The sequence below is a fragment of the Colletotrichum costaricense genome (genome assembly GCF_030867565.1).
Source record: "Colletotrichum costaricense strain IMI 309622 chromosome Unknown Scaffold_12.1, whole genome shotgun sequence".
Classification (NCBI taxonomy): Eukaryota; Fungi; Ascomycota; class Sordariomycetes; order Glomerellales; family Glomerellaceae; genus Colletotrichum; species Colletotrichum costaricense.
In genome coordinates, this window is record NW_026848241.1 from 1,397,526 (window position 1) to 1,409,657 (window position 12,132).

Genomic DNA, 12,132 nt, shown 5'->3' on the forward strand with positions numbered 1-12,132 from the left:
TCATCCCTTAACAAGTATCCCTTCGCATGCGATACTGAGGGAGGAGAGCGGATGCCCAGCGCGGAGACAACTGCCGCGCGGCTTTGAACTAGTCGTGGATCTTTGATCTAGGCTTCAGAATATTCTGACTTCTAACCTGGTACTGAACCTGTCAGTGATATTGGTGGTGTTCTTGCTATGCCTGGTGAGGAGGTGCAGTTCTATTGAAATGCACGTGTTCCTCTTTCGTTGTTCGTGCGCTTACGAACTTCAAGACTTTGCCTGTAAGCTAAGACTTCAGATCTGCTGGGACCGGATTGGATCATTGGGCCAGGTAGCTGGAAATCCCAGTTTCTGGATATATCCGTTCGTGGCACCCAGCATATCCGCCTGGAGGGGTCAGCAGTGAGGGGCCGACGCACGCAGCACGTAGCATCGGAAATTAAGGAGACACAAAGGCGGTGGCCCCAGCGTGCCTGGCGGTTGACAGTTTTAACAATGTAGGAACAACTTGACAGCCGGCGGCTTTGTGAATGAGCAGCCCGTGCTGTTGGGCTGAGCTGACCAAATGATGCGCGCGGCCCATGGCACCCACTCCCACGAACACACGTCTATTTCCAACCACTTTCCTGGCCTCTCCCTTGGAATGCGTGGGTGCCTTTCGGTGAGGAAGAATCAAGACCAAAAGAGCAAAAGTGAGACTGCGAGAGAATCCCTGATTTGGGCAGTGGGATGCCGGAGGTGGGTAAGTGTTTTCCCCCCATATCCCCCTTTCTGCTATCATCTCTTTGTAACAACCGCAGTCCAATTGGATAAGAGGAGTCGAGGACTGCTTTTGGATCATTCTTGGACCTCGGACGATGGAACCCCCACTTGCGGCCCTGATGTTGGCCAGTGATGTTTGGTTGCGTTTATTAACTTCGGACGGCGTTCGCGTTTTTTCTGTTTCGCATAGCCAAACAACCCTGCCGTTTTAATATATCTGGGGTACAGCAACCAACCGCGCTATCCACTCAAGCGCGTGGACCATCAAAGACCTTGCAGATGGAAGAGGACGAGAAAAAAATTAGACTGGAAAAAGTCTAGACGCCCCTAGCTGGCTGAGGGTCAGCCTCGCAGACCCATGTTCATCCCAGGGGGCCATGTGTTGCAAGCGCATCGCCCAGCCTGTCATGTCGTAGAAGGCACTTAATCCCGGGCCGTAGCACCGGCACTGCTTGCCTAGCTCGGCCGGGTCTGGATCGTGCTCCGGGATGGCCCTCCGAGCGGACGTCACCCGACGGGCCTCGCTCTTCTATCCGAATGACTCGTTTTACTATTGAACATTCCCCTATTCGCTCAAGAGCGTCAATGGCAGTGGCTCATCTTTCCATCGTCAGGCGATGATAACAACCTACATCACTATACCCACGCTGCCGGGTCCCGACAATTCCCACAATCTTGGCCGGAGCAGTGCGGATCTACTCCGTACAACATCAGATACATTTTACTGACCCCCTCCAAATGGGGCTGGAAACTGGGGGTAGCCATGGCACCTGGAAGCCGTCCGTCCCGATTTGGGTCTTGCATAGTCATGGGTTGTTGCTGAAGGCAAGACATATAATGGTTGGCACACCTCCTCCCACGATGTCTATCTCTTTTTGGCCCTTCTCTCCAACAACTTCATTTCTGTTCCCATTTGCGCTGGTTGCTCTTCCACTTTCTTTTGCCCATCTGCGACGGGTGTACACTCTCTTTGACACTCTCGTGTTCCATTCATTTCCCACCAGACGCATTTTCCGCATCCCGACGACATTTTCACACATTCACTTCTAGGTCATCAAACCTCACAATCATTCACCATGTTCAAGTCCCTTCTTACCACGGGGCTCTTGGCTGCGGCTGCCGTAGCCCAGCAGACAACCTCATATGTCGACTCCGCAACTGGCATCACCTTCCAGAGATACACCGAAACCTCTGGATTCTCGTTTGGTGTTGCCCTGCCTTCAACTGTTGGCAAGGACTTTATCGGCCAGATCTCTGCTCCCATCACCGCGGGATGGGCCTCCGTCTCTCTGGGCGGTCCCATGACCAACAAGCTCCTTGTTGTTGCGTGGCCCAACGGAGACTCTATCCAGACTTCCATCCGAAAGGCGTCAGGATACTCGAACCCCGACGTCGTGACCGACTCCGGCATCACTCTCAAGCCTATTGAGTCTGGCACCTCCGTCAACGCCACTGCCTTCACTTACACCTTTGTGTGCGAGGGATGCATTACCGGTGACACAACCACCTTCACTGGCACTTCTGATACCACCACCTTTGGCTGGGCTTACTCGACAACTGCCCTGTCCGACACCACGAGCGCTTCTGTCGCTCTCAACTACCACGGTGCTGGATTTGGTCTTTTCGGTGCAAACCTCGCCTCTGCCAAGTCCGCCGATTACGCGACTTGGGCCGCGAAGGCCTCCGATGCCGTCTCCACTCCCGGCACTGGCAACGGAACTTCCCCGTCCGTCCCTGCTAACATCACCACCACGATTTCCAACACTACCTACGATTACATCGTCGCCGGTGGCGGTGCCGCTGGTCTTATTGTTGCCGAGCGTCTGGCCGAGTCCGGAAAGAGCGTCCTTCTCCTTGAGCGTGGAGGACCTTCTTTGGCGTCCAGCGGTGGCAAGGCTACCGTCGACTGGAACAGCACCGTCACCCAGTACGACGTCCCTGCCATGGGCTACTACCTCTCGACCGCCAAGGAGACCAGCGAGTACTGCACGGACACCGCTTCCCAGGCTGGCTGCATTCTCGGTGGCTCTACCATGGTCAATGCCATGATGTGGGTTAAGCCTCCCGCGCACGACTTCGACGACAAGTGGCCCGCGGGCTGGAAGTGGAGCAGCGTTGAGGAGTCTGCCAACAAGCTCTACGAGCGAACCCCGGGAACCATCCTCGCCAGCAAGGACGGAAAGCGTTACGACCAGGGCGCCTACGATGTCATGTCCCAGTGGCTGGCCGGCAACGGCTTCAGCGAGGTCGACGCTCTTGCCGAGCCCGATAAGAAGGAGGCAGTCTTCACCCACCCTCCTTGGTTGATCGAGAACGGTATGCGCGGCGGTCCCGTCCGTGACTACCTGCCTCTTGCCCAGGCTTTGCCCAACTTCAAGCTGCAGCTTGACGCCAAGGTCATCCGTGCCATCCGCAACGGCACCACCATCTCTGGTGTCGAGATTGAGACTGCTACCAACGTTCGCCAGATCATCAATCTGAAGTCCGGCGGCGCCGCCATCCTGGCAGCTGGTGCTCTCTCTTCCCCTCGTATCCTGTTCAACAGCGGTATCGGCCCCAAGGAGCAGATCCAGACTGTTCAGAACGGAACCGCTCAGGTTACCCTCCCCGCTGAGGCCCAATGGATCGACCTCCCCGTCGGCCAGAACCTCAAGGACCACCCCATCTTCACCGTCAACTTCAAGACCAAGTCCACCCTTAACTCTTTGGCCAGCACTGCATTCACCGCCCCTAGCCAGACCGACGTCGACCAGTTCGCCCAGGGATCCGGACTTCTGAGCCAGGCTGGACAGCGCCTGAACTTTTGGACCAGTGTCGAGGGCTCTGATGGTGGCAAGAGATACGTCCAGGGCACTGTCAACTCTCCTGCCAACGACACTATCCGCGTCAAGGTCTACCTCACCCACGGTCTCACCTCTGTCGGCGCTCTCGGCATTTCTGCCGACGGCTCCACCAAGCTCACCACCGAACCCTACCTCACCACTACTGAGGATAAGGAGGCTATCACCAGCTTCATGAACCAGCTTATCCAGTACGCCTCCAAGTCCAACAGCACCCTGACTCTGTCCGGCAACGTCACCGCCGAGAGCCTCATTTCCGAGCACACCACCGGCAGCCACTTTGTCGGCAGCGCTGTCATGGGCTCCACCAACGACGGAAACAGCGTTGTTGATACCAAGACCAAGGTCTGGGGCACTGACAACCTCTATGTCGTCGATGCTTCCATTCACCCTGACTTGCCCACCGGTAACACCCAGGCTATTGTCATGGTTGCTGCCGAGCACGCTGCTGCCCAGATCCTTGGAGGAGCTGGAAGCGCTACCAACTCTGGCTCTGAGTCTAGCTCCGGCTCCGGCTCCGGCTCTGGCTCTGGCTCTGGCTCGACTGGTTGCAAGCGTTCTGTCAAGCGCCTCGAACGCCTTCAGCGTTTCCGTCGCGCTCACCACAGCTTCTAAATATGTGGATATGCTCTTTTATGTGTATACTTCCAAGTGTGGAAACTTGCCATTTGTATATAAAAGTAAATAGTAACAAGACTTGATTTCAGCAAAGTGCTCCTGCCATTGTCGATTCCTTTCCGCTTTGCATGGATATACTGTGTAGCTTGATGGAAAGATGTGTAGCTGCCAGATTTCAAGCTTCGGTGAATATGAGTGATGTTGATGAATAAATCTAAGTCCGTCAAAGGAACAAAAGAAGAAAAAAGTAGAAAAGAAAACACGTACTTCTGAGATCAGCCGCCCCTATCCGAGCAATAATCTTACGCCGTCAAATGGGGCTCCTGAACACAAGGCTGAAATATAATCCTACACCAGTGTGGTCAAGTCATATGTAAGCCATGTTCAGGATAGTCGCCGCTTCGATCTCTGCGGTTATTGATGAAGCTAAGATATCTGGGGCACACGGTGACTCTTTGGGGACTGGAAACGTTGATTGGCAAAAGTGCTTTTTCTGAAGGTGGCTACTTAGATTTACCAAGCTTACTTTTACTAGGCGGGCTCGGACTATGTATAAGTGTAGATTAGTTTCTGGGAGAGAAGAGACGAGAAGACGGTTTGCCTTAAGTGAGAGGCTAGGAAAGTTAGAGGTCCCTGAGTCCACGATAACGAGGCATCGCATGTATCTTGGCAGTGTTCGGGACAGGTGTTCCCTTTCCTTATCTTCGCGATTTGCACGATGATTGATGATGGTAGTGGTTGAGGCCTGCATATGTAGGTAGGTTCTATAAAATTGACGAGTGATATGGGCCGTCTATCTACTGCGCTTGTCTAAGCTGAAAATCGCAAAGGACCTCTGTATTCCCGGGATTCGTCTAACTTATCTCGTTACTGCTTGCGGTCTTTAGGGTATGAACGCTGCTTCTAGCGTCCTTCCGGAATTTGGTGACTTGCTAAGGCTTCAGCTGCCGCTAAGGGCATGTTCGAGATGTCTGGCCGTGAGTTTGAGATCCATGGCTGACATGGGCGAGCGGTCTGACAAGTGTGATGGCCTGCTTCAAGGTTGATGCAACCTACCTAGCGGATCCATATACTTGAACGGTTACAGTATTGCTAAACTAGCTTTCCGGTGGTTGCGTGGGAGAAATGGTCTCGTTCAGGAATAACTGCCAGTGCTTTTCAGTTCAATGACAACGTAGTCCATGGGCTATACGGAACTCCTATGAACAACCTCCCCGAGCCTGGGAAGAGAGAACTCATCCGGCAAGCCTACATGCAGACGCTTCGAGATGCGTGCTCGTATCCGGGAGAAAGACGGTCATCTGGAAAAGGAGCAGCCGTTCCGCTGGACACCAATTTCTACCAAACTGCGGACGAACGTCTCAGAGTGGCGTAGACACTATGGAGCCAACAGGTGACGTATTCGCGTTGGCCGTTGAATCTCACATGATACCTGCGGGTTGCTGCGTCCCTGTGAAGCATTGTTTCGTGCTTGGGGGCGTGCAACGTAGGTAGACGAATATAGGTTATTACGCCCGAAAAGAATCTTCACAGCGGATTGCTACGTTGACTTGTCCACGTCTCTCTTACTGTTGTTCCGACCGGCTTAGTCCTGAAGAAGATCAAGCTTGGCGGGTGGGACATGCAAGGGTACAACCGAGCATACCAATCACGACAAAGGATCGATGATAAAATCAGTTAGACACGGCCTCAGAGTAGAGGTCCCACACGCTTTGCTTCCCGAAGGCAAACATGTAAGACTGAACTCACACGTGTGTTACGAGCGACCGTGCCCAACGGAGGTGAAAAGCATCCACGTACGGCCTACGGACTCGGAGGTCGGAAGTTTCCCAAGACCAATGCTGAGTACTTCGCTAGAAAGACTCCAGTACATGCTTCAAGAAACTAAACACATCAAGATCCCTGCTTAAGCGGTGCGTCCCAAACCCCGTCGGGAAGCCTAGGAAGCTCTCAGTCCAACCATTCCCAAACAAGTCGTTCTTATTTACGGATCCAAGTAGCATTGGGTATCAAGGTCCAGTTTTGTTTGGCATATTCTGCCTGTACCTTCTTTCTCTGAGCTTAATTATAAAGCCTTCTTCAACAACCCTAGTGTTCTGGGCATTGATTGTAGTCTACCACAATATTTCCCTGTGGTGTTCATCGGGTGCTAAATGACGATAAAACAACCACGCCTTCGTCTCTATCTTTGGTCTCTATTGTGTGAGTTATAACCATAGAACTGATACTTTATTCTATTCAGCGCTTATTCAGTTTAATAGGGTCCCGCTCGCTTACTAGCAGAGGCGCAGCTTGCGGCCTGCTGGCTTGCTTACATCTAGCGCTTACACGTACTACCATTGAACCAAGCTTTGAAAAGAAACTAAAGCTTGGCGTGAAGGAACCTCTCCGTAGGATGTTACTCAACCTTTTCCGTAGGACACGGAGAAACTTCAGAAAGTTCATGATAATACAAGTCTGAGAGTACTTTATATAAAGACTATTCTGATCACTGTTTATAACTCCTAACAACTCCATCTCATCCCTCTTCATAAGTCTCTTACCCCAGAACAACGACTTTGCCACTTTCACAAGAATTCTACTTCTTTACCCACAATGAAGATCACTCTATTCGCTGTCACTCTTCTTGCTTCGCTGGCATCCGCCAGAGAATTCGTTTTGTTTGATGATGCCAACTACAATGGCGCTTCTCACAGGGAGATACGCAATACCGACGGCGCCTGCTGTAAGTGGTGTCAACTATCAGATCGGTAAACTCCATGCTCAAGAACAATATAGGGAATCTCAACGGTAAAGGCGATCGAGCAAGCTCCGTCGGAGGTGATGGAGGATGTACTACCTTCTTCCGGTGAGAAACCTCTTCGTCTCTCTAAGGTACTTACATAGCTTACCTGTTGACATAACATCAGAGAGCGTGACTGCAGGGGATCCAGCTGGCAGCAGCGCGGTTCTGCACCCACTGTTCCAGGCTTCCTTAATGATCACATCTGGTCATTCCGTAACCAATGTTAATTGGTCGTCACGTCAAATCTGGAAACAGATCTGGGCTACTTGCCGTTGGTGATCTTTCTACGAGGATCACCAAGCATCTGGCACACGAATACGAAAATATCTCTCTTCATAAGAATGGAAGAGGGAAGGAAATGCATGTTCTGAGTCATTTCATGTCTCCAGCTTCGCACAGATCAGTTGCGATTAGTGTTACCGACAAAGCCCGTTATCAGCTGCCTGTAATGCAAGAACCACAGCTTATACTACGTCCATCGGACTTTGAACTAGCACTCATCATATATCAATAAACAACTTTGAACCGGGAGGAATGCGTTGCAGGCTCAGCATTATAAAATTGTGACCCATCGCTTGTTTGAAACATTGATTCGTCAAAGTGATTGTTTCTGAAGCTCGATAGATTCATTGAGCTCAATCATACATTGAAGATAGCCTGCTTAAGCGAGTATCCGCGCTCACTGCCCGCCGAAAAGATTCTCTCTTGGTATAATCTCTGGTCAACTACTTGTGCATGTCTAATCGGTGGACTTATGTGAACGAATCTATCTTTTCGCGGGCAAAGCACAAGTCAAACGTAGACAATAAATATCTCTACCCCCTTAAACTTCCAGAAATTTCTCAATGAGGAGGACTTCGAACTCTAAGCCCGATCTCGATGTATCGTGTTAGAGAGATTGGTTTGACATGTGTCAAGAATGTGTAAAGGCCCCTTCTTATCTCTGCTATAACAAACGACTTCTGCCTCGAGTCCTACACCTCTTCTATGCCCTCTTGAAACCGCACATGACGAAGTGTTCTCTCAACCTGGCCACGGGTGTGGCTGCTCACCGGATCATGCGCCTATCGACGTAAAACAGCTATATCGTATCTACGCAACCGCTCAACAACATCACTCCGTCAACACCCGTCGCACCCACTCCAGCTTGGCCACGATAGCCCGGCGTCCCAACCACGAATCTGGTGCCATCTCGTCAAACCCGTGGAAGCCGCCCGCCCACACGTGCAGCTCTGCCGAGACCCCGGCCGGCCAAAGCCGCGACGCGTACTCCACTGCCTCATCACGGCAGAACTCGGCGGAGCCCGCCTCAATGTACGCGGGTGGTAACCCCGCCAGTGTCTCGGCCCGCGCAGGCGCCCAGTATGAGCTCACAAAGTCGCCAGCCCGGGCCCGGGCCCCGCCGCGCTCGCCCAGCGCGATGGCCCACGCCGCCGCGTTCTTAGTCCGGTCCCACGGCTCTACGCCGTCATCGAACTGCGCGCAGCTGATGGACTTGCAGCGGTCGTCGAGCATTGGGCAAGGCAGCATCTGCGCGTGCACCGGAGGATTGAGTCCCGCGTCGCGCGCACGCAGCGTCACCCCGGCCGCCAGCCCACTGCCTGCCGACTGTCCGGCCACCAGGATGCGCGCGGCATTAATGCCTAGCACGCCTGCTGACGCCTGCACCCATTTCAGTGCCGCGAAGCAGTCATCCGATGCCGCTGGCTGCGGGTGCTCCGGCGCGCGGCGGTACTCGACGCTTATGAGCACGGCGCCTGCGGCCACAGCCCAGTCCAGCGGCTGCGAGAGTCCGACGAGGCGGTGGAGGAAAACCAGGCCACCGCCGTGCGCGTATAAGATGCAGGGCCACCGCTTCTCACCACTGACTGGGGCTGAATTGGGCGTGAAGATGGAGAGCGCAATGGGAGGGTCATTCAGGCCAAGGCCGGGGGCCGTGTGCTCGGCGTACGTGAGGGGCCGGTCGCCTATAGCTTCTGCGGCGGCGATGTGCGGGGCTTCTAAGGCACGGTCGGTGCGGGCGTGGTGATTGATGACGAACTCTGGGGTAATGGGGCCGAACGGCTCAAAGGCAGCTTGGATGGGCGCGAGCTCCGAGTCAAAAGGGGGTCGGGGGAGCCGCATGATAATGTGTATTTAATGGATGGGAGAGGGATGAGATAGGATGAAGAGGGAGTGTGTAAGTGAGCCGCGAGTATGCGTACCTTATAGATTGGTCCATAAGAGAGGAGAGACAGCGGGACAATTTAAGTGAGGAGCTTGGAGCCGCAGTGATCAAGGTAAATAACGAGAATGTTCCTCCACGCTTGACGACCAAGCCTCGTCTGTATCTTGGCGGCTTTCGTAACAGATACTGTCTTTGCGAATCCTTCACAACAGGCGACTTGGAGTTGCCGGTGATGGTGACAGTGGTCGAGATCGATCTATGTACCTACCTTAGGCAAGTATATGCAAGCGGCGAGTGACAGGGGTGGCCAATCCATCTCGCTCATCCGAGATGGATAGCAGCAAGGGCTCTCTGCAGTCCAAAGATCTGTCTGGGAATACCCCTCTTGGGGCGTATTCCCATGAATGTTCCCACAGTGAACGGCACCGTGTACTTTCAGGACCCCGTTTTGATGCAGTCATGCAGTCTACCCTGGTCTGACCTACCGTAGTGCGGTGGAGGCAAAGTGGACATTCCAACTTAGGAAAGAGGACGGGGAGGGGGTGTGAGTTGTGTTGGGCCACCAGACTTGACCCCGGCATGTTGACGTGGATGCAATTGAAAGCACTCACAATTTGGGTTTCTGTGAAGTTGATGAGAGTACATCAGCAGTAAGCCATAGCCATAGGTCAGCAACGACTTCAAGTATAGATATTGGCAGACGGCAGTTAGATACTTAGGCAAGTTGACTCATTCATTCATTCCATTTACCTTACCTTACCTCACTGAACATCATCAAGATTGGCCATCTTCCTTTCGAGCCAAGTGACTTTCTTTCTTCTTTCTATCTAACACACTTTCTCCCAAGACTTTACTCATTACTCTCAACAATGTCCCTTCCCCCTATTCCTCAGCTTGATCCTGCTACCTTTCGCTGGCACCCGTCGCCTGATGACCCCCGAGCCGTACGGCGCCTTGGGCTCGGCACCGAAGCTTGGGTCGGCCTGCGCGGCCCCAACTCTCGCGGGCAATATGATAACTACCTCAATACTACCCTCCGTATCGAAGCTGCCGGCCTTTCCTTGGCTGGCCTTGCGCGGCATCTCGCGGATGCGCTGGTTCATCTCCGGTTTTACCACCCCGAGGTCGCTTGCACCACCGCCTGGGCCTCCGAGTACGGACCCCCGCACATCATCTACACCCCTCCGACGTGCGAGGCCGAAGTCCTGCAATGGGCGCGGGCCGCCGTTGCCGTAAGATCCACGTCCCAGACCGGGCTGCAGGTTGCGGCCCAGATCGGCAAGCAGCGCCAGATCGACCCCGCCAAGTCCCTCCCGCCCGTGACGCTCGTCGTCGTGGCTGACGTGCAGAACGAGGAGGCGTTGCTGGCAGCCGGTGCACGCGTGGACGTTCTCGGCGTCTTCAATCACATCCACTGGGATAGCATCAGCGCGCGTGTTTTCGTGGGGGACCTGCTGCGCCGCCTTGGAGAGCAGCTATGTGCCAGTAAGGCAGAGACGGCGTCGTCGCAGTACGCGTGGAGTAGCGAGATCGCGAACCTGAACGTGCCCGTACTCGATGCGTGCAAGGTTGATGTCGGCGCTTTAGGCGAGGACTACAAAAAGACGCGGGATGAGTTCATCGCCGCCCTCCTCAAAAGCGGAGTGAGTTTCTTCCTTCAAACGCCTTTCTTCCAAAACATCATCCATCTCTCTCCGCTGCATTACCACAGCTAATGCCTCATAGTCTAGCTGGGGCTTACCTGTTGCTGCTGATACCGGCGCACCTCGCACGATATGGCGCACATTCACCGTCGAGCAGAGTGCTGCTATCAAGGCCGCCATCAAGACGCAGCTTGGTCCAAATTACACCGTCACTCACCTCGGCCACGCCGCCATGGTCCTTGCCCTGCTCCGGGCCCGGCCTCTCCCCGCCGACGTCTCGGATACGGTCGTCCTTGCCTCGCCGCTGCCCGTGAACGGCAGACGTTACCTTCGCGGCGACGCGGCGCAGCGCTATGGCTCGTGCCAGGCCGGCGCCTCAGTTGAGTTCGCACCGTTGCGCGAGTGGACCGTAGATGAGAGCAATGCCGATGCCGTGCGGACTACGCTGGGGGCGCTGGCAACGCACGTCAAGGACGGCTATGAGTATTGGCTACGAAATGAGTCTCAGCTCGCCGTCGACCAGGCCAAGGGCAATTTTCTCGCAAGCGTGCTCGGGTCGTACGTATTTTCTTATGTCAATGTTTGATCACTGGGTGCACCGGCTGACACGGCGTGTAACTGATTAGTGCACCGCCATCGTTCCCGCCTACTAGCTTTCCGGTCCGTGTCTTGTACTCCAGACCATTCTCCTCAAAATGACGGATCTTTGTATTCTGACATTACGCTTCTCTTGCAGGTCTTTGCCAGCGACGGCATCGTGGACAAGTACATCCCTAGAGAGGTATTCGGCGCGGGCGAAGAGAAGCTCCTCGTTGTGGAAAGCTGCTTGTTTCACCTGGATACTTATCTCTCCGACGTGTGAGTACATGTGTTCCTCATAGTCTTTGAAAGCCCCAATGATTTGGCTTGCACCTGTTGCCGGCAACATGCTAACCACTACACCTTGCATAGGCTCGTCAGGATGGACAGCTGGAAGGGCGCCACGGGGCTGTCCATTTGCTTCAATGACGGCCGCTTGAACGCGACGCTTGCAGATCAATTTCTTGGCTACATTGCAGAGTTCATGCTGAAGTTCGCGGAGCAGTAATTGGAGCTTATCTTACATGAAACGTTGTCGAAAGAAGGTGATGGCGCTGGCCGGTGTGAGATGCTGGACACTATCGTCCTAGACATGTAGAATACACACGAGCATAAAATAAGCATACAAGCTTGGTTTACTTAGATTTGTCCATGGAAATGTAATCTCTAGATTGCAGGGCCCATCCCTAAGCAAATTGAAGAACGTCAGTCAGAAAGTTGGCAGGATACATCTTTCAAGCTAGCTTGAGAGGGTAG

General features: G+C 53.7%; 4 protein-coding genes across 4 annotated transcripts; 3 read left to right on the top strand and 1 right to left on the bottom strand.

Annotated features, from left to right (window-relative positions):
- Positions 1-1,820: 1,820 nt before the first annotated feature.
- Positions 1,821-4,199, top strand: CCOS01_11424 (GMC oxidoreductase; the record flags this gene model as incomplete). The annotated part of the gene is made up of 1 exon (XM_060459577.1): positions 1,821-4,199. One exon carries the CDS (start codon positions 1,821-1,823, stop codon positions 4,197-4,199), a length of 2,379 nt encoding a protein of 792 aa, XP_060310309.1.
- A 2,598-nt stretch (positions 4,200-6,797) lies between these two features.
- On the top strand, positions 6,798-7,214 carry CCOS01_11425 (uncharacterized protein; the record flags this gene model as incomplete). The annotated part of the gene is made up of 3 exons (XM_060459578.1): positions 6,798-6,927; positions 6,981-7,050; positions 7,112-7,214. The coding sequence occupies 3 exons, from the start codon at positions 6,798-6,800 to the stop codon at positions 7,212-7,214; spliced, it is 303 nt and encodes a 100-aa protein (XP_060310310.1).
- An 886-nt stretch (positions 7,215-8,100) lies between these two features.
- On the bottom strand, positions 8,101-9,111 carry CCOS01_11426 (uncharacterized protein; the record flags this gene model as incomplete). Its single annotated transcript, XM_060459579.1, has 1 exon — positions 8,101-9,111. The coding sequence occupies one exon, from the start codon at positions 9,109-9,111 to the stop codon at positions 8,101-8,103; it is 1,011 nt and encodes a 336-aa protein (XP_060310311.1).
- Positions 9,112-10,023: 912 nt separating this feature from the next.
- Positions 10,024-11,884, top strand: CCOS01_11427 (uncharacterized protein; the record flags this gene model as incomplete). Its single annotated transcript, XM_060459580.1, has 5 exons — positions 10,024-10,797; positions 10,880-11,355; positions 11,424-11,457; positions 11,534-11,655; positions 11,749-11,884. The coding sequence occupies 5 exons, from the start codon at positions 10,024-10,026 to the stop codon at positions 11,882-11,884; spliced, it is 1,542 nt and encodes a 513-aa protein (XP_060310312.1).
- Between the last annotated feature and the right edge of the window lie 248 nt (positions 11,885-12,132).